Source organism: Polypterus senegalus, chromosome 4 (genome assembly GCF_016835505.1).
Source record: "Polypterus senegalus isolate Bchr_013 chromosome 4, ASM1683550v1, whole genome shotgun sequence".
Classification (NCBI taxonomy): Eukaryota; Metazoa; Chordata; class Cladistia; order Polypteriformes; family Polypteridae; genus Polypterus; species Polypterus senegalus.
Genome location: NC_053157.1, coordinates 81,479,620 through 81,500,996, shown reverse-complemented (window position 1 = coordinate 81,500,996; position 21,377 = coordinate 81,479,620). Strand labels below are relative to the sequence as shown.

Genomic DNA, 21,377 nt, shown 5'->3' with positions numbered 1-21,377 from the left:
TGTAACTACTTTATTTGAGTGCATACATTCTTGGAAAAGGTTAAATTCCAACTAAGTCCAACAGAATGGAACTAGTCTTCCTGCACTTAAACAGGCTACACCCAAAATACATTTACAATGTCCTTATTTTTCTCAGCAATATAGCACATTATGACATTGTTTGAAGAATGCATGTCACAGGAGGCAAGGAGATGTCTGTTAAAACTCTGACATGTACTTACTGTTAAAACGCAGCTGCATAGGACCAGATGTCATTTGCCATATGCCTCAAAGTATCCTAAGTTTTTATTCTCACTCCTGCATGGCAAATTCCCTTAACTTTAACAGCTGGGCCCTGAAATATGGTGCCGTCACTGAATAAGCATCACACATAACAATTGTAAGCACGATGAGCTTAATATTAAAGACACAAAACTTCAGAATTAAAGAATATATAATGTTTACACACCAGGTGTAAAGAAAGAAAATAAAATAAAGTGGCAGGAGAAGTGACAGTCGAACATTGTGCTTAATTAACCCCAGTAAAAAAATCAGTGGATGTACCCAATGGCATACAATACACATTTTGAAAAGCAATTTTAAAGGGAAAAAAAAGCTATGACTGGACTATTATAAAAGGTACATGAGTGTTTCAGTGAAAAAAAATAGTTGTACTTATTATTTAATATTCGTCCCGTTATTTTACCTACAAAGAGAAAAAATTAGCCTTAAAAATACCTTTTATTTCAACAAAATAAAAAAAGCGTAAGAGTTAAGGACCATCCACAGTAACCGCCGTCTGCAATTCGTACATGACGTGCCTTTTGGGCCTCCGCGTGTTCCGTTGAAGCCGGAAGTTTTTATCAGAAAAGCGTTGTTTTGAACGTCGCGGACGAAATATGTCGGAATATTCCCATGTAAAATCGACTAAGCTTGTGCTGAAAGGGCATAAAACCAAGAGGTGAGCCTTTCCACAAACTTGAAATAGCGGCATTATTAAATTTAAGTATCGTGTGTTTGGTGAACAAAGTGAAATAAACAAAGGTACACAGAAATCTTACAATAAAGCAACATTATTTGCTTTCGAGCGTATGTAGCATTTGTATTATTATTTCTTATGGAGCTTTATAAAAACGTATCTTCATTATTCTAACTTAAATAATGGTAGGTTATAAATCGTAACATTCTAAAAACATTTTTTTAAAAATAGAGTATATTTTAGATATTTCAAGAGTCAAGGTAAAGGTATCCGAAGTGCTTTTTTTTAGGATAACTTGATTACATTGTGCCTGTGCGTATTTTGAAATATCTGAAGTTTATAACCTAAATTGGACTATCCGTGAGTGACCCTCCAAACTTCATGATAATCTGTGTCGGCATTTTTGCATTGCCACTCAACTTTATTTGTATAACTTAATAACTTATTGGACACGAGACCTATGTAAATGAACTAATAATTTTTAAACGAATGAATGTCAGCAGTCACACCGTTTTTACCAATGTGCAATGATCTGTGTATTTGAATTATTTTTCCATGTGGTTTGATTTAAAGTTTACTCTGTAGTAGTTTTCTTTACACTTGAATTAAGAAAGTGTTTTCGATGTTATTGGAACTAGTGGCAAATACTAAGAAAGTGAATCTCTTACTGGTAGGACGCACTGAACTATTGCAGTAAGAGTGAAATCTAATGAAGTCTCTTGTTTTTGGTTAATGTTTTGTAAGGTGGCTCATTGGGCTCTTGTTCAAAAAGCGGACACCAAAGCAAAAGTGTACACCAGGGTTCTTTAAGATTAGGCACCTCATCTAAATTTCAAGATTAGGGACCCTGGTGTACCTGGCCTTACCCCCACGAACCTTACGTTCAGGGTTTGTAGTAGGGGCAGGCCAGTCAAATAGTGATGGGTCGTTTTTGAACGAATCTTTAATGTGACTCGGGAAGAACGAGTCGTCTCGTGGGAGTAATTCGTTCAGTCGTGCATTTGCGCAACTTCCTATAGTTTCTGTATTGGAATTGATTCACTTGATTCGAGTCTTCGGGTTCGAGTCGTTCGTTCATCACGTGACAGCCCCTTAAGCTTAACCTATGCAGTCTGAGCCGGAAAGAGAATTGAACAAAATGACTCGAAAAATGATTCGTTCATTTGGCTGAACGAGACTTAAAGGTCTAAGTCGGTAAAATGATCCGAACTTCCCATCACTACAGTCAAAGTGGCGTCTGCTTTTGGCATCCGCTTTTTGAACAAGACCCGCTCATTGAATTACTGCAGTACAGTAAAATGTTAATCCTGGTAATGGCCACTATGCCAACAAGCCGTAGGATTTGTTAGCTGCTCATTTTATCCCCCTCTTCGGGTGCTAGTTTGGTAAAAATATAGTTTTCTCTTTGTTGCTGGGAAGTTGTGGTCATTTAAAATATTCACTGTTAAGCTCAATCTCGTTCGTGTTTTATCTCTGAATTTTTGTATTTGAACAGGTCGTTGTCTCATAGGGTCTAATGTTAGTACAAGCCAAAACACATACGTTCTGTATGTGGATTACTAAGTTTTGCATTTTGAATTTTCGCATGTTTAATTAATAAATGGATATCCTAAATGTTGCATTGTAGTGTTCTTTAAAAAGTTCCTCTGTAATATTAATTATTTAGCAGACATCTTTTCTCAGAACATTTTACCAAAATGTAATAAGTTAATAACAATGCAGAACAAAATTTTAGAGTAAAGCACAAGAAGCCTAAGTTAAAGCAGCTGGTTGACAATCAATAATGTTGTGATAAAATTTTACAGCTTAGAATGCCAGCAGAGGAGTGCTGTAGATAGGAGCAGGTGGTTAAGGAATAACATATAGTATTTAACTACAGTGGGTACGGAAAGTATTCAGACCCCCTTAAATTTTTCACTCTTTGTTATATTGCAGCCATTTGCTAAAATCATTTACATTAATTTTTTTCCTCATTAATGTACACACAGCACCCCATATTGACAGACAAAAAAAAATTTTTGAAATTGTGGCAGATTTATTAAAAAAGAAAAACTGAAGTATCACATGGTCCTAAGTATTCAGACCCTTTGCTCAGTACTTAGTAGAAGCACCCTTTTGAGCTAATACAGCAATGAGTCTTCTTGGGAAAGATGCAACAAGTTTTTCACACCTGGATTTGGGGATCCTCTGCCATTCCTCCTTGCAGATCCTCTCCAGTTCTGTCAGGTTGGATGGTAAACGTTGGTGGACAGCCATTTTTAGGTCTCTCCAGAGATGCTCAATTGGGTTTAAGTCAGGGCTCTGGCTGGGCCATTCAAGAACAGTCACAGAGTTGTTGTGAAGCCACTCCTTCGTTATTTTAGCTGTGTGCTTAGGGTCATTGTCTTGTTGGAAGGTAAACCTTCGGCTCAGTTTGAGGTCTTTAGCAATCTGGAGAAGGTTTTTGTCCAGACCAGAGAATCTTATTTCTCACCATCTCAGAGTCCTTCAGGTGCCTTTTAGCAAACTCCAAGATGGAACGTTTTAGCCTTGATTCTAAGCGGTATGTGTGGAGACAACCAGGCACTGCTCATCACTTGTCCAATACAGTCCCCACAGTGAAGTATGGCGGTGGCAGCATCATGCTGTGTGTTTTACAGCTGCAGGGACAGGACGACTGGTTGCAATCGAGGGAAAGATGAATGCGGCCAAGTACAGGGATATCCTGGACAAAAACCTTCTCCAGAGTGCTAAGGACCTCAGACTGGGCCGAAGGTTTACCTTCCAACAAGACAATGACCCTAAGCACACAGCTAAAATAACGAAGGAGTGGCTTCACAACAACTCTGTGACTGTTCTTGAATGGCCCAGCCAGAGCCTTGACTTAAACCCAATTGAGCATCTCTGGAGAGACCTAAAAATGGCTGTCCACCAACGTTTACCATCCAACCTGACAGAACTGGAGAGCATCCCCAAATCCAGGTGTGAAAAACTTGTTGCATCTTTCCCAAGAAGACTCATGGCTGTATTAGCTCAAAAGGGTGCTTCTACTAAATACTGAGCAAAGGGTCTGAATACTTAGGACCATGTGATATTTCAGTTTTTCTTTTTTAATAAATCTGCAACAATTTCAAAAATTCTTTTTTTGTCTGTCAATATGGGGTGCTGTGTGTACATTAATGAGGGAAAAAAATTAATTTAAATGATTTTAGCAAATGGCTGCAATATAACAAAGAGTGAAAAATTGAAGGGGGTCTGAATACTTTCCGTACCCACTGTATATTGAGTTTCTCTATTCTTCTTTGTTTTCTGAATTGTGTGTGTCAAGTCAGTAGCCAAATAAGACCCAGACTGAATGTGAAACTGAGTGTTGAGTAAAGTAGCTGAAATTGGAAATGCCTATTAAAAATGGTAATATTTAAGACCATTCTAAAAGAAAAGAAAATCCAAAATGTTGCAGTTAGTTTCCATTATCTTTAATGAGAAATGAAACCAGCTTTATGTGCTTAACAGATGTTGCGTTCAAATACAATGTCAGTGATCTTGGGCTCAAAGGTAAATCTAGAGCAGAACAGTTACTGTGACAGGAAATTATTTAAGCATTTGTCCTTTGCACAATAGTAGATCCAAGAACAGGCCAATGTGGGTAGATAAATCTGTTCCAAAAAGTAAACCGGATAGGTTTACCAATGATTATTCAAGCTAATGTTTGAAAATATGAATAGACAGAAGCTAGCAGATCTGTAAAATAACAAAAATATTTCATAGTGTGTCTAGAGTAACAAACAGCCTTTCATTTACATTTCTGTTTCAACTCTACCTTAGAAATATTTTTTTAAATACATTTAAATTATATTTGAATAGTGACATTTGATCTTGACAGCCTTGCAGCAGAGCTAGGTGGATACACTCCACAGTAGGAAGTCATAGTTTTTGTAGAAGTACAACCCAAATCAGAAAAAGTTGGGACAGTGTGGAAAATGTGAATAAAAAAAGAAAAAAGCAAGTTATAAATTCTCCTCAAATTGTATTTCATTGCAGACAGTATGAACACAAAATAATTCATGTTTTTTTTTGTCAACATCATTTGATTTGTAAATAAATATCCATTCTTGCCATTCAGGCTTGCAATACATTTCAAAAAAAGTTGGGACAGTACAGCATTTACCACTTTGTCCAGTTCCCCTGTCTTTTAACAACACTTAAAAAACTTTTAGGCATTGAAGAAATCAAGTGACTAAGTGTTGCAGGTGTTAGCTTGTCCCATTCTTCCTGCAAACAATGTTTTAGGTGCGCAACAGTACGGGGTCTTCGTTGATGCATTTTTCGTTTCAAAATGCGCCAAACATTCTCTATAGGAGACAAATCAGGGCTGCAGGCAGGCCAGTCAAGCATCCGCACCCTCTTCTTACGCAGCCATGCCTTTGTTATGCGCGCAGCATGTGGTTTGGCATTGTCTTGCTGAAATAAGCATGGGTGTCCCTGGAAAAGACGTCGTCTTGAAGGCAGCATTTGTTCCTCCAAAACTGAGACATACTTCTCAGCATTGATGGTGCCATCGCAGAAGTGCAAGTTACCTTTGCCGAAGGCACTGACACAACCCCATACCATGACAGACCCTAGCTTTTGGACTTGTATCTCGTAACAGTCTGGATGGTCCTTTTCCTCTTTGGTCCGCAGCACACGGCGTCCATTTCTTCCAAAAAAGATGTGAAAAACCGATTTGTCTGAACACAATACACGTTTCCACTGCACAATGGACAATGCCAGATGCCTCTGAGCCCAGAGAAGTCGACGGCGCTTCTGGACACTATTTATGTAGGGCTTCCTTTTGGCACAGTACAGTTTTAGCTGGCATTTCCTAATGTAACTACGTACTGTAGTGCTTGAGAGTGACTTCCTGAAGTAGTCCTGAGCCCACGCAGTTATATCATTTATTGATGAATGACGGTTTTTAATGCAGTGCCGTCTGAGGGCTCGGAGATCACAGCCATTCAGTTTAGGCTTGCGCCTTTGGCCTTTGCGCATGGTAATTTCTCCAGATTCCCTGATTCTTTTCACTATGTTATGCACTGTAGAGGGAGAAATGCCCGAATCTCTTCCTATCTGTCTTTGAGAAACGTTTTTCTTCATCATTTCAAAGATTTTGCCCGCACTTCGTTGCAAACTGGCGATCCTCTGGCCATCTGTTCTCCTAAAGGAGTAGGCCTTTCATCAATGCTGCTTTTGTACTGAATCATGATTGCAATCACCTGTTAACATCACCAGTTTCAAATCACATCATTATTTAGTTATTATATATACCTCATTACTACCCCTGAATTGCCCCCATCCCAACTTTTTTTGGAATGTGTTGCAAGCCTGAATGGCAAGAATGGATATTTATTTACAAATCAAATGATGTTGACCAAAAAAAACATGAATTATCTTGTGTTCATACTGTCTGCAATGGAATAAAAGTTAAGGGAAATTTGTAAATTACTGCTTTATTTTTTTATTCACATTTTCCACACTGTCCCAACTTTTTCTGATTTGGGGTTGTAAAATGTGATTCTGCAGCGGTTTGGTGCAAGATAGCTGTATAGCTGAAACAGTGCAGAAATGTGCTTACTCAGAATGTGAAATATAATAAAACAAATCATGTGCCAATACCTTCGTTGACCCAGTCTCTTTGAAGCAGTGGTAATAGTGTTTAAATCAGATGTCAGTACCCTAATAAATGATATGGTGGTACAATAAAGTATTTCAGAATATGCACTGTGAATTCAATTAAATCCAACGTATGTCAGCCAGTATTGTGTAAGGAAGTTAGCCAGGTTATCATTTTGCAGCAAAAGAGGATCGATAATCAGACTTATTCTAGCAAAGTTAGTTTGACCCTAGATCACTTCTTCCAATTTATTTTTGAAGATATAAAAACGTCTCTAGAACTTTATGTTTAATAATATATGTAAACTCATTGATAACAGAAACCGTGATGTTGTAGGAGAAGACAGATTGGACACATTGACATTTTTCAGTGGCTACAGTAGTAAATCTCATTTCTTGCAGCATACACATTTATTCTGAATTGACATAATTGATCATCTTCCATGTAGGCTGTTCTAAATCTACACTGAGTCATCCAGTAGGCTCAGGCTATGTATTTCCCTGTTTCTCCAAATACATTGTTCTTTGTTCTTGCAGCTTAAGACCATGGCGTGGACCCCCTCTGGTCAATTCTTGCTGGCATAGGCAGATCTCAGTTTCAATTTGCTAATTGGACATAGAGTTGCCACAAGAACCAAATGCTTAGTACGATGTTGATGCCAAAGTTCCAAAAATATAACGGTACAAGCTTTTTTGCAATATCAGTAGTACAGATAAAATCAGTACCATACTGCTGTGTGATTGTGTGACTGCAAGTAGACAAATTACTTTGGATGGCACAATAATACATGAGAAAATCATTAGTAAAACTTCACATGGAAATGGCTTACAATTCTGATAATACAACACCAAATCAACTTGTGTCAAAAAGAAAACAGAAATCAGGTCTGGAAGTATTTTGAATTTAATGCAGGATAATTTTAACAGAAGATTTCAATAATCATACTTTTTATTTAAGAAAAATAATAAACAAAACAGAGGCAAGACACACTCATAGGCTCTAGTTATTGACACTTTTATTCCATTATGGAGTAAGTTCAGAAACAGAGATTTGTGTGCTTTAATAGCAAAATAATGTGTTAGATGCAAATTTCAAGAACTGCTGCTGACTTTTAGGATTCTAGCTATCATTTTTGGGTTGTTCCTTATGGCAATGCAAATGTTATACATATATAAAATAAAATTACTTAAACACTTCTTCACTTAACAAAGGAAGTTTCTGAGGCATGTGACAGTATTCTGCCTTTGTGAAAAATGACAGTTACAGATTAATTTTCAGGAATAAGTTAACTTTATCTGTCTTTTGATTAGAATGAGGTCATTATGTGCTAAAAATAAGCATTGTATACATATTATATAAATATCAGTAATTCTTACATTATATTTTTTCAGCAAGAAGAAAAAGCAGGCAGATAAAAGAAAAAGAGAAGATGATTCAGAAAAAGTGGACATAGTTGGTGAGGATTTTGTTAGTGATTGATGTATCATTCATTGCCATGTGTGTATGCTGCTAGTGAGTAGTGTCTTTTCCTAATTAATATTTTCTATTTGTATTTCTAACATTTCTGAGTGTGGTGGCTAGGATGGGAATCGGCACCTCCAAATCCGAGACCATGGTCCTCAGCCGGAAAAGGATGGAGTGCCCTCACAGGGTTGGGAGCGAGATCCTGCCCCAAGTGGAGGAATTCAAGTATCTCGGTGTCTTGTTCACGAGTGAGGGAAGAATGGAGCGTGAGATCGACAGGTGGACTGATGTGGTGTCCGCAGTGGTGTGGGCACTGCATCGGTCTGTCACGGTGAAAAAGGAGCTGAGCCGTAAGGCAAAGCTCTCAATTTACCAGTCGATCTACGTTCCTACCCTTGCCTATGCTCATGAGCTATGGGTAGTGACCGAAAAAACGAGATCGCGAATGCAAGCGGCTGAAATGACTTTCCCCCGCAGGGTGTCTGGGCTTTCCCTTAAAGACAGGGTGTGAAGCTCAGTCATCCGGGAGGGGCTCAGAGTAGAGCCGCTGCTCCTCCACATCAAGAGGAGTCAGATGAGGTGGCTCAGGCATCTGATCAGGATGCCTCCGGGACGCTTCCCTGGCGAGGTTTTCCGGGCACGTCCAACCGGGAGGAGGCGCTGGAGCGACTATGTCTCCCAGCTGGCCTGGGAACGCCCTGGGATTTCCCTGGAAGAGCTAGAAGAAGTGGCTTGGGAAAGGGAAGTCTGGGCATCTCTGCTCAAGCTGCTGCCCCCGCAACCTAACATCGGATAAGCGGAAGAGGATGGATGGATGTATGGATGGATTTCTAACGTTTGTTTTTTGTAATATATTTATAGGGATTTGGTGGAAAACGAGAAATTTTGGAGAGATCACAGGGAGTGTGGCCATAGAGATGGGCAAAAATTCCTACATTCATGCTTTAGATACTGGTCTGTTCACACTTGGAGCCCCTCATAAAGGTTTGTAAATTAGCTTATACACTGAAAAGGTCAACAAAAGTTAAAGGTTATTGACAGATCAAAGTGAGTTATGCTATAATTTTACATTTTTACAATACTGTTTTTCTTTTGTACTGTTTGGTTCATGAGTTTGTTTTTACTCCCCTTAAGTATGTATTGTATGTTTTGTATTCGGTATGTTTCTCTTTTGCATGTCTGATAGCCACTTGGCAAATGACAGATCCTTAGTAATAATAATAAACATAATGCATTTTATTTATATAGCACCTTTCCCATGCTCAAATATTCAAAGGATTGCATCAAGAATAAAAGTAAGTAGTACAAGTGATGAAAATTGCAGAGTGTGTATGCCTAGCGCTTCTGACTGCGTCATACATACCACTGTGACAAAATATTTAAAAAAACATGTATCTGTCTCTTTGATATAAGCAAATTAATAGCAGAAATTGCTCCAACTTTCAAATCGGTTAACGAAGTGCTTGAATGCATCAGAATGTTACACCATGAGTAAATTTTCTAACTTGTTAAAAAATAAGAAATTGCTTTATTTTGCTACTAGCAAAATACCCGCGCTTCGCAGTGGAGAAGTAGTGTGTTAAAGAAGCAATGAAAAAGAAAAGGAAACATTTTGAAAATAACGTAACATGATTGTCAATGTAATTGTTTTGTCACTGTTGTGAGTGATGAGTGTTGTTGTCATATATATATATATATATATATATATATATATATATTTACACACACACATAAACATATATATATATACATATCTATACATATACACATATATATACATATATATCTACATATATACACATACATATACACACACACATAAATACATACACACACAAATACATATATATATACATACATACACACACACATATATAAACATATATATACATATACATACATATCTACATATATACACACACAGCTATTTCAGTATCAGTGCAATACGCTGCTTGTTAAAACGGATAACTCCCGCTCTTACGTGCAAGTCTGCGTGGATATTATGAACTATCGTATTTGTTCAAGTTCTATTTAAATTTTAAATAGAAGGAATTTTTATTTAGTCGACAGAAATATCTTTGGTAGGAATGGTAAAAACAGACAGGAATATTATTCGTGAATAAATCAACTCAAACCTTAAACAACTTATAATATTTTGCTCTCCATAAAAATTTATCCTGTCTAAATTATACAAGTTAGAAATAAAGTAAACGTTAAAAGAACAAACATTCACATTTCTTTACTCTTATGTAATTTTATATAAAAAATAAACTTAGATTTTAAATATCCCAAAAGATTTTGCTCTCCATAAAAATATATCCTGTCAAAATGATACAAATTCAAATATGAACATGCTGCATAACAAAACCTAGAAATATAAATGAAATGTGTTCTTTCAGCAATAACAAATCAAATCATTCAGTTTTCTTTGCTCATATGTCATTTTAGAGCTGGACGCCTGGCATCTTTTTTGGCCACAGGTTCTTTATGTTTGGTGTGAGGTTCTGTGTTGTGGAGATTCTCAGGATGGATTGCAGGTGCTCATCAGTGAGGCGACTCCTGTGTGCTGTTTTGTTAGTCTTTATCACTGAGAAGAGCTTCTCACACAGATATGTGCTACCAAACATGCACAAGGTTCGAGCCGCATGTAGACGGACTTTTTGTTCTTCAAAGTCACCAAAGCGCCGTGCAAACTCAGTGCGCTCAGTTTATCAGCAAAGTGCGTATTTGGGAACACCGTAGTGACGACTTGGTTTAACATTACTTGGCAACAGGGAAAAGGGGCAAGTGCACTGGTGCATTTGTGTCTCCCATAAAAGCAGCTTCACTTGAAATCACTTTGTGATTGTGCACGGGTTAAAACGTCCGCTGAAGTGTCAGATTCTTATTTAATTATGCTGCTTTCTGTATCTTCTGCATTGCATTCAGGTTAACCTGATGTTTTGTCTCATAGTGCCGTCTTAGATTAAATTCTGTAATTACAGCCACATTAGCTCCACAAATGAGACACACGGGTTTAGTAAACATATACTCAGCCTCCCATCGGTTTTTAAAGGCTCTATTTTCAGAATCAACTTTTCTCTTCAGCATCGTGTGAGCTAGCTTCGCAATAACTTGATTAACTCGGTAAGTGTTCGGCAAGGCAGCTGAAGCGCTGCATTATGGGATCTGTAGTTTATTGTGTTACCAGCGCTTCATATACCCGGCTTTAATAACAATAATACAGTATATAAAATGATCTCGGGCGGATATAATTACACGGGCGGATGTGGCCCGCGCCCTTGAGTTTGACACATATGGACTAAATAGAACTTGAAAAGATATATTTTTCAAATGTGATCGCAATTCAGATAGAGTTGACGCACTACAGCCTGCATGCCTCAATAAGTCATCCTTCCTCGCTCTTACTTTTTACCGCTCATCTAATGAATACACTGAGTATGGCTTTACCAAAACAATCATTGATGGCTAATAAAGTATCCATTATTCGAGTATGTAGATCGGGTTATATATATATACATATATATATATATATATATACCCGCGTATCGCAGCGGAGAAGTAGTGTGTTAAAAAGCTATGAAAAAGAAAAGGGAACATTTTAAAAATAACGTAACATGACTGTCAATATACAGTATTTGTTTTGTGAGTGTTACTGAGTGTTGCTGTCATCAAGGATTTGATTATCATTATTTCTTTCAATCAGGTTCGTATTTGTAGGATGTGTTGTGTTCAAGTTACATTCCGTGTTTGTCAATCGCTGTAAAGATGACAGGTTTCATTCATCGATTCGTTTCTTACTGCATCAATAAACAGCTCGTCTTCTTCTTTATCTGAGACCTGACACACTGCATGCACGGTTTTTTTTTACACTGTCTTCCTTTAGCGGGACATTGACTTTTTCCAACGTGTATGTATCAAACGCTTAATATTTTTTGCTGCCTTTTCAATTGTGTAATTCGGTTTTTGTTCAGCGCTCTTTGGAACTGTTGCTTTTATCTGTGCACTGCGTCAGTTCACGTGAGCCGCTTCGGTGTACATGCATCGAAGTTTCCCAGCTGTGCTGGTGCCATCTGCTATGTCCATGGCTGTATTTAATGTTACCTTAGTCCTGGCACTTAAAACTTTCTCTCGCAGTTTCGCTGAGTTTGTACCAAACACCACCCTGACCATCTCATCTTCCTCTGCATAAGCACAGTCCTTAACCCGTGAATATTTAGTGGGAGTTTGCTATTGGATTGCCGCTGACGGACGGCCTTATATGGGCAGGCACTAAATTACAAACGCCAGCGGCAGCCTGTCTATGAACATAATTTAAAGTGTAGGTTTACATCGGCTTTGTTTCAAGTAGCAGAAGTCATGAATATGGTTGTATATGTCACTCGCTCGCTTCTTATTGTTTCGCTGCCTTCTCTATTATATAATGCATGTTTTCTTCAGCGCTTTTTTTAGGTCTTCCTGGTTTTCTATGTACTGCGTGATTACGTGGGAGGCGTGATGATGTCACACGAAACTCCGCCCCCACGGCGTTGAAGCTCATCTCCATTACAGTAAATGGAGAAAACTGCTTCCAGTTATGACCATTACGTAGAATTTCGATATAAAACCTGCCCAACTTTTGTAAGGAAGCTGTAAGGAATGAACCTGCCAAATTTCAGCCTTCCACCCACACGGGAAGTTGGAGAATTAGTGATGAGTCAGTGAGTGAGTGAGTGAGTGAGGGCTTTGCCTTTTATTAGTATAGATAATTACAGTAAGTAGACAAACAACCTTAAAAAGCATGTTTTCTGTCATTAAAATATCATTAGTGTTGTTTGTGTAATTTTTCATAATTTTTAAAGTTTATGTATACAGTGGAACCTCGGTATACGTCCTTAATTCGTTCCAGACCCTTTGACAGGACGTATACCAAACAAATTTTTACCATAAGAAATAATGGGAAAATGATTAATCCGTTCCCATGAAAAAAAAATCCTATTGCTATTGGAATATTATACATTGATGGGGTTGTATAAAATAATTTAAACACTGCTTAATATTAAAATACATAACTACAAAAGCAATTAGATGAAATAAATGAAAATTTTACCTCACTTTACTTTTTAATAACATCTTTGTTTTCACAATCGTAGATACCGTCGTTCTCGGCAAACGGTATGCAACAGCCATGTCCCGGATACGCATGCGTATAAAATCACGTAGTGACGATGCGGGTTTGCTGTATGCTCCCATCTGCTGCCGGGGAGCCCTTGAACCCTACACCGTCGCTAATGTGCCTCACTGCTAACCTCATTGGTAACAACAAAGCAAGGGGATGGTGAAAAAGTGCTTTAATTAAAACAATTAACAAAACAAGGTGTTCAAATTAAAGTGCAGTCTCCAAAGTTCCAACAAATAATCCATAAAATCAGAAATGAAACGTGGAGGTTAAAAACAATAGAAAAAAGTCTTCTTAAAACAACGGTTAAAATAGAGCAGGAAGCATTCTTTTAAAAAAAAAACAAAAAAACCAAGAAGAAGCCCGGTGCCTTTTTACCTGGCGGCCCCCCTGCTTCCCAACAGGGGAGTCGCTCTACTTGCACCTGACGTTAACTCTGCCTACTTCAACTACTTCGCTCTCTCTCTCTCTCACTCAACCTTCCAGCCGTTCTTTCTTTTTCCTCCCCTTCTAGCCGACTCGCGCTTCTGTTTATCAAGATAAGCAGCCCCAGGAACAATCATGAATGCGGACGGTCCCTCACAAGTGCACTTTGGTGAGAAACGCCCACATTGTGAATCGCCCTAACAACCTTCAGCCACATAACCACCACGCCCCCTCACCAAGCTGCAAACGCGGTGATTATTTATTTTAAAGGTGGACTTTGACAGGAGCTGTGGACCCGCTATACCACACACGTGAAAGTTCACAGAGAGTTATAGTGAGGGTTGTTCACTGAATGCTACTGGGCAGTCGTGGCTTTGTTTTCGAGAGAGGTAAACAAGGTTAGCACGCGAGTCGTATTCCAAACAAAGGTCATATACCAAGCAAAATCTTTCATGTCCAAACAGGACGTATACCAAGTTGGACTTATTCCAAAGCAGATGTATACCGAGGTACCACTGTATATGTTAATATAATTAAAACCTCATAATGCAAACAACTTTGTGTTTAACATGAGCTTGAATTTAAATATGTGACAGAACTGTTGTGATATTCAAAAAAATTGAATTACTTTATTATGATTCGTCTAGCTGTCTCAGTTTTAAATGCCAAGCTCCAACCATGTTTAATAGCAGGTTTTGAAGGGTTTGAAAGCCTCTGTTGAGACAGCATTCAATCAATAATGATATACATTTTTTTTTTTTTTTTCATATTCGCAAAGATGTTTTAAGGCAATTTTAAACTACAGTATACTTAGGTTTTCTTGTTTTTATTCAAAAGGAATCCAGAGGAACTGGTAACAATAGCTGTATGAATACTTATTTTTTTATTGTCAATGTTGTTTCATGTTTTACTGCATATTCTATAAGGGACACATGTTCCAAGTTTATGTGTCTTTAAAATGCTTGTGCAAGATATGTTTATACAGTGGTGTGAAAAACTATTTGCACCCTTCCTGATTTCTTATTCTTTTGCATGTTTGTCACACAAAATGTTTCTGATCATCAAACACATTTAACCATTAGTCAAATATAACACAAGTAAACACAAAATGCAGTTTTTAAATGATGGTTTTATTATTTAGGAGAAAAAATCCAAACCTACATGGCCCTGTGTGAAAAGTAATTGCCCCCTTGTTAAAAATAACCTAACTGTGGTGTTTCACACCTGAGTTCAATTTCCGTAGCCACCCCCAGGCCTGATTACTGCCACACCTGTTTCAATCAAAAATCACTTAAATAGGAGCTGCCTGACACAGAGAAGTAGACCAAAAGCACCTCAAAAGCTAGACATCATGCCAAGATCCAAAGAAATTCAGGAACAAATGAGAACAGAAGTAATTGAGATCTATCAGTCTGGTAAAGGTTATAAAGCCATTTCTAAAGCTTTGGGACTCCAGTGAACCACAGTGAGAGCCATTATCCACAAATGGCAAAAACATGGAACAGTGGTGAACCTTCCCAGGAGTGGCCAGCCGACCAAAATTACCCCAAGAGTGCAGAGACGACTCATCCGAGAGGTCACAAAAGACCCCAGGACAACGTCTAAAGAACTGCAGGCCTCACTTGCCTCAATTAAGGTCAGTATTCACGACTCCACCATAAGAAAGAGACTGGGCAAAAACGGCCTGCATGGCAGATTTCCAAGATGCAAACCACTGTTAAGCAAAAAGAACATTGGAGTTCGTCTCAATTTTGCTAAGAAACATCTCAGTGATTGTCAAGACTTTTGGGAAAATACCATGTGGACTGATGAGACAAATGTTGAACTTTTTGGAAGGCAAATGTCCCGTTACATCTGGCGTAAAAGGAACACAGCATTTCAGAAAAAGAACATCATACCAACAGTAAAATATGGTGGTGGTAGTGTGATGGTCTAGGGTTGTTTTGCTGCTTCAGGACCTGGAAGGCTTGCTGTGATAGATGGAACCACGAATTCTTCTGTCTACCAAAAAATCCTGAAGGAGAATGTCCGCTATCTGTTCGTCAACTCAAGCTGAAGCGATCTTGGGTGCTGCAACAGGACAATGACCCAAAACACACCAGCAAATCCACCTCTGAATGGCTGAAGAAAAACAAAATGAAGACTTTGGAGTGGCCTAGTCAAAATCCTGACCTGAATCCAATTGAGATGCTATGGCATGACCTTAAAAAGGCGGTTCATGCTAGAAAACCCTCAAATAAAGCTGAATTACAACAATTCTGCAAAAATGAGTGGGCCAAAATTCCTCCAGAGCGCTGTAAAAGACTCATTGCAAGTTATCTAAACGCTTGATTGCAGTAATTGCTGCTAAGGGTGGCCCAACCAGTTATTAGGTTCAGGGGGCAATTACTTTTTTCACATAGGGCCATGTAGGTTTGGATTTTTTTTTCTCCCTAAATAATAAAAACCATCATTTAAAAACTGCATTTTGTGTTTACTTGTGTTATATTTGACTAATGGTTAAATGTGTTTGATGATCAGAAACATTTTGTGTGACAAACATGCAAAAGAATAAGAAATCAGGAAGGGGGCAAATAGTTTTTCACACCACTGTATGTTGTTCAGTTCTTCTTATTTTATTATTTTTCACAGTACAGATATTTTAAAATTACTTCAATTGATTAAAATGGTCCTTCTGAAAGGAGGCATCACAATACAGCTGCCCACTGTTAACCCCTGTAAAAGCACCTAAACTCAATTAAATCTGAAAAGTACTATAATGTGCTATATACCTTAACCATGATATTTTTTTTAACTGTATCGTGATATAATTTTTTTTGCAATACTGCTCACCTCTAAAAAGGTCTTAACAACTTAATGGATTAGTAGAGATGCACTTTAACACTAAAATCCCTGAAGCCGACAAAAATATTCGTAATGCCACCTTAAATTCCCTCTCACCTCCTCATCAGCATCTTTGTTTTGCAAATGTATCCGTCAGCACAAGTGCAAGCAGCCTTCTCACTCATCCCCCACCGAGGCAGCTGAACTCGTCAGATGCAAAATTCTCAGAGCTGAAGTCTGTTTATCTGGGAGTTGGGTGTCTCGAATTGTATAGGGTAAATAATATATCATAATTTGAATACATACATTTCTTGTGTGTTCCGTGTCTACAAAGATCTGTGTAAATGTAGGATGACAGGAAATGAGAGGCAAGAAATGTTGAACACATAACTGAGACAGAAACATTTTTATCAGGTATAACAAAACAAGTGTGCTTTTATTCAAGAATATAACTGAAGAAAAAGAAATTATTCAGTTTACCTTCCGTTATCAAGGCTTCCTGACCAGGTAATGGAGTAGGGTCCACACAGGCTTGGATGCTGGTCTTCGCTCACAACTTGAAAGGCAACAACAATAAGAAAAATAAATAAATAATGCACTAAACTTCAGTAGGGCAATGGCAACAGAAGGCAGGAGATGATGAGTGATTTACAGCACAAAAAAAATATTTAATTTACAAAATATATGCTTTCTCCATGTCTAATGGTGAACAAAATTGTTTCAAACACAGACATGAAAAATTATTTTGAAAGTAATGGTTTGGAAGAGTACATAATTATACATATATAGTTATAAATTGTTTACTTGTTGCTTCAAAGTGATATGTATGTATGATACAGTGATATGTATGTATATTAATCCTAAAATATATTTGCAACTTTAGAAAAAGTAGTATCCACAATGTTTAACTTTTTTTTTTTGTTTCTTATTGTTCAATTACTGAGATTTCCTTTATAATGGTAATATAAAATAAAGCAGAACTTCAGAGAGCCGTTTTCAAGTTTGTTGGTGAACAATTAAAATATTGATGATTTCTTCTAAAAGGATGACACTAATACTTTTATTTTTAACTAAACAGTATGATATGCAAATTGAGATCTTTACTCAAAATATAACTGGATTTCTACATTACTTAATTAATTTTTTGATCATGTTCTACTGTGCATAAAGTACAAAAAACAGTAAATGCAGTTGCCATTGTCAACCATATCATTTAGAAAACCTTATTTTTTTTCTGTTGCACAGATGATGAAGGTCCTGATCCTCCAGAGCAATTTACAGCCATTAAATTATCTGAAACCAGGTAGGATGGCATATCTTCATGCCCAGTATATGTATAATGTATGAAGTGCAGAACGTTATGCATTCTGTATTAAGACCAACTCAGGATCTCATTTAACTCTTTAAAGAGAAAAGGAGGATGGATTAATGAATGAATGTTAAGCAAACAATAATAGAAGAAATAAAATTTGGCAGAGTGGTGACTGAGATCAAAGCTCTCAAAGAAACACAGGAAAATGTAATATTAGACAAATTTCAAAAGTACACACTTGACAGATTATTACAAAGCATGAAATAAAAGAATAAATGAAGCTGAAATGAAAATAAATATATTGAGAAGATTCGATGGTGCATGTGGAAAATAAATGAAGCCAAATGTGATTGAATTGGTTCAAAACTGAATAAGCACAATAGCTATAGAATTATAACATTCTGTGAATGTTTTGCTAACAATTTAAGATAATATCAGCATTTCCAAATTTTGAAAGAAAATCAATTTTCTAAATACAAGAAAAAAATACCACTTCTGCTATTTCAGGATATTATGATTGTGAAGTGATCCCATAAATGATCTCAAATTTATTTTAAAGAGTCATAGACATCTGCATTACATTTTTTATACTTGAAGCCATTTTTGGCACAATGCTGAAACTATAAAATACTGACAAACACAAATACAAACTATATTAGGAATCCAATATACACCGTTCAGTCGTAACATTGTCACCACTGACAGGTGAAGTGAATAACATTGATGATCTTGTTACAATGGCATCTGGCAGTGAGCGGGATATATTAGGCAGCAAGTGAGCATTTTGTCTTTGAAGTTGATGTGTTTGAAGCATAAAAAATGCGCAAGTGTAAGGACCAGTGATTTTTGACAAGGACAGAATTATGATTGGTAGATGACTGAGTCAGAGCATCTCCAAAACTGTAGCTCTTTTGAGATGTTCCCAGTCTGCAGTGGTCAGGACCTACCAAAAGTGGTCCAAGGAAGGAGAACTAGTAAACTGGCAACAGGGTCATGGGCAGCAAAGTTTCATTAACGCACATGAGGAATGAAGGATGCCCATGTTGTCTGATCCAATGGAAGTGTTACTTGTAGCTTAGATTGCTGAAAATGTTATTGATGGTTCTGGTAGAAAGGTGTCAGAACACACAGTGCATTGCATTTTGTTGCGTATGGGGCTGCATAGCTGCTGACCGGTCAGGGTGTCCATGCTGTCCTGTGTCCACCTCCAAAAACGCTTACAGTGGGCACATGAGCATCAGAACTGGACCATGGAGCAATGGAAGAAGTTGGCCTGGTCTGATGGATCATGATTTCTTTATTATGTGGATGGCTGTGTGTGTGTGTGTGTGTGTGTGTGTGTGTGTGTGTGTGTGTGTGTGTGTGCGTGTGTGTATCATCTGTCTAAGAAAGACATGGCACAAAGATGCACAGACGGCAAGCTGGTTGAGGCAGTGTAATGCTTAGGGCAATTTTTTGCTGGGAAACGTTGGGTCCTTCCGTTTTACGTGGATGTTACTTTGAGATGTACCACCTACTTAAACATTGCTGCTGACCAAGTACAGTACTCCCCTTCATGGAAACAGTATTCCCTCTTTCAGCAGGATATTGCACCCTGCCACGCTGCAAAAATGGTTGAAGAATGGTTTAAGGAACACAGCAATGAGTTTGAGGTGTTGACTTGGCTTCCAAATTCGGCAGATGTCAATCCAATTAAGTATCTGTGGGATGTGCTGGAGGCCCCACCTCCAACTTGCAGGACTTCAAGGATCTGCTACTGATTGCTTGGTGGCAGATACCACAGCATTCCTTGATAGGTCAGGCCTATTTTGGCAGCAAAAAGAGTACCTACTCAATATTAGGTGTGTGGTCATAATTAGGGCCCACGATTTACCGCAGCATGTTTTTTTAAAATTCAATGCAATACCAGAACTCCATAAGACTAATTCGTAACCCAAGCAAAATAAATGCAATTTTTCTTATTCTTAATCCTTAATAATCAATCGTAATACTAATCAAATAGGTATATCAAAGCGTTCGCATCTGCATATTTTAATCCACAGATTTGCTTTAGGCAAATGATGCTGAAAAATATGTAGGCATAATATTATTCTCAACAAACTGTTGAATAATGTTTCTAAAGTTATTGTTTGTTTATTGTTGAAGAAAATGGCACTGTAAGCTCGTAAGTTTGCTTGTGACAGAGAATATCGTAGTGGTGACAACACCAATCCATATTTTGAGAACGAATGTTCCACATCAACAGAAGAGATCGGCAACACAATGTAAACTTTAGCAAGAGCTGCTAAGCGAGGCAGTCTGTCCTCTAAGGCACACCAAAAAGCAGTGATATAACCTGGAATTACTTCACGAGATGCTATGTTCAGATAAGCTTGCCATTCATCTGCTGCAGCCATCATTGTTGGCACTGATGGTGCATGATCAGCAAAATTCTTCGATAAGAGTGGTAACTGTCGTGGATCAAATATTCTCACAGATCTGAATAGGTCTATTGCCAGCTGTTTGGTTCCCACAAAATATTCTTCAAGTTTAGCAGCAGCATTGTGCTTTGCATCTTCACAGCTGCTGGTTGTAATTGGAAATCCGGACGATTTCAGGCAAGACAGTAAGTCAGACACTTTGTTGTAGACATCGACAGCCATGAATGACTCTGCCTCAAAAGAAGTCAGTGTTCATAATTGGCTGGCAGTGAACAGATACAAATTCAAGTTCAGCTCTCAGCTCATTAAGTTTATCAGTACTTTGCAGCAACACTGACAGCTTCTTTAACTGGACTGTAGCTCCACTGTGTTCGATTTCAGTAGCAACGAACAAGATATTAATGAGATGATGCAATAGGCTAAAGAAAGAACTTAAAGAAGTAATCAAAACTGATCATACTAATATCAATATGCCTCAAATGGTGAGATTTCATTCAGATTTGGTATTTTCCGTGGCGTGGCGTTTTATTGCTGCAAAACCCTAAATTCCGCGGCGTGGCATTAAATTCTGCGGGCTGCGGTAAATCTTGGGTCCTAGTCATATTATGAATGATAGGTGTATACTCGGTTTTAAAATTAAAATTGTATACTGTATTGAAACTCATCTTAGTAGCCATATAATACAACATTGCAAAAAAAATAAGCAGGCTAAAAAGTAATAATTACACAGATTCAGCTTTGTAATCTGAAGATCTTTTTTTCAAACCCCCAGAGCTTTGTCTCATGACATTATGAAGGGTATTACAGATTTTGCATATTTTAAAGCAACGTTTCCCAACTTGTGGGCACTAAGGGCTCATTTATACTTCACGCGGAGAACGCGTACGCATCATGGCTGCCTGTCCTCTGAGCAGACTGGGAACATCGCAAAAGAGCTACAGTTTTGGAGATGCTCTTACTCAGTCATCTACCCATCATAATTCTGTCCTTGTCAAAAATCACTGAAATCCTTACACTTGCGCATTTTTTATGCTTCCTCAGAAATTAACGTGATGCGTTCGCAAGTTGCAGCACCAGCAAAAAGTTGGGGGGCGCAGTGTGATAAAAGTTGGAATGTGACGTCAGAGTCTCTGTTTACTATCTACATGTGACAGAAAGCTGCTTTGAGGATCCTACGGGATCGATGA

The 21,377-nt window shown here is 37.9% G+C and overlaps 1 protein-coding gene and 1 long non-coding RNA gene across 2 annotated transcripts in view; both read left to right on the top strand.

Moving 5' to 3' along the window:
- Window positions 1–766: 766 nt before the first annotated feature.
- frg1 (FSHD region gene 1) overlaps window positions 767–21,377 on the top strand; it is a 38,863-nt gene continuing 18,252 nt past the window's right edge. The window contains exons 1-4 of the mRNA XM_039750955.1: window positions 767–940; window positions 7,979–8,043; window positions 8,913–9,035; window positions 17,704–17,761. Of these exons, the coding sequence (XP_039606889.1) occupies window positions 879–940; window positions 7,979–8,043; window positions 8,913–9,035; window positions 17,704–17,761 (308 nt within the window). The 5' untranslated portion in view covers window positions 767–878. The remainder of the gene's footprint in view (window positions 941–7,978; window positions 8,044–8,912; window positions 9,036–17,703; window positions 17,762–21,377) is intronic.
- On the top strand, window positions 936–7,274 carry LOC120527491. The gene is made up of 2 exons (XR_005633341.1): window positions 936–1,023; window positions 7,124–7,274. It is a non-coding gene; the product is annotated as an uncharacterized LOC120527491 (long non-coding RNA).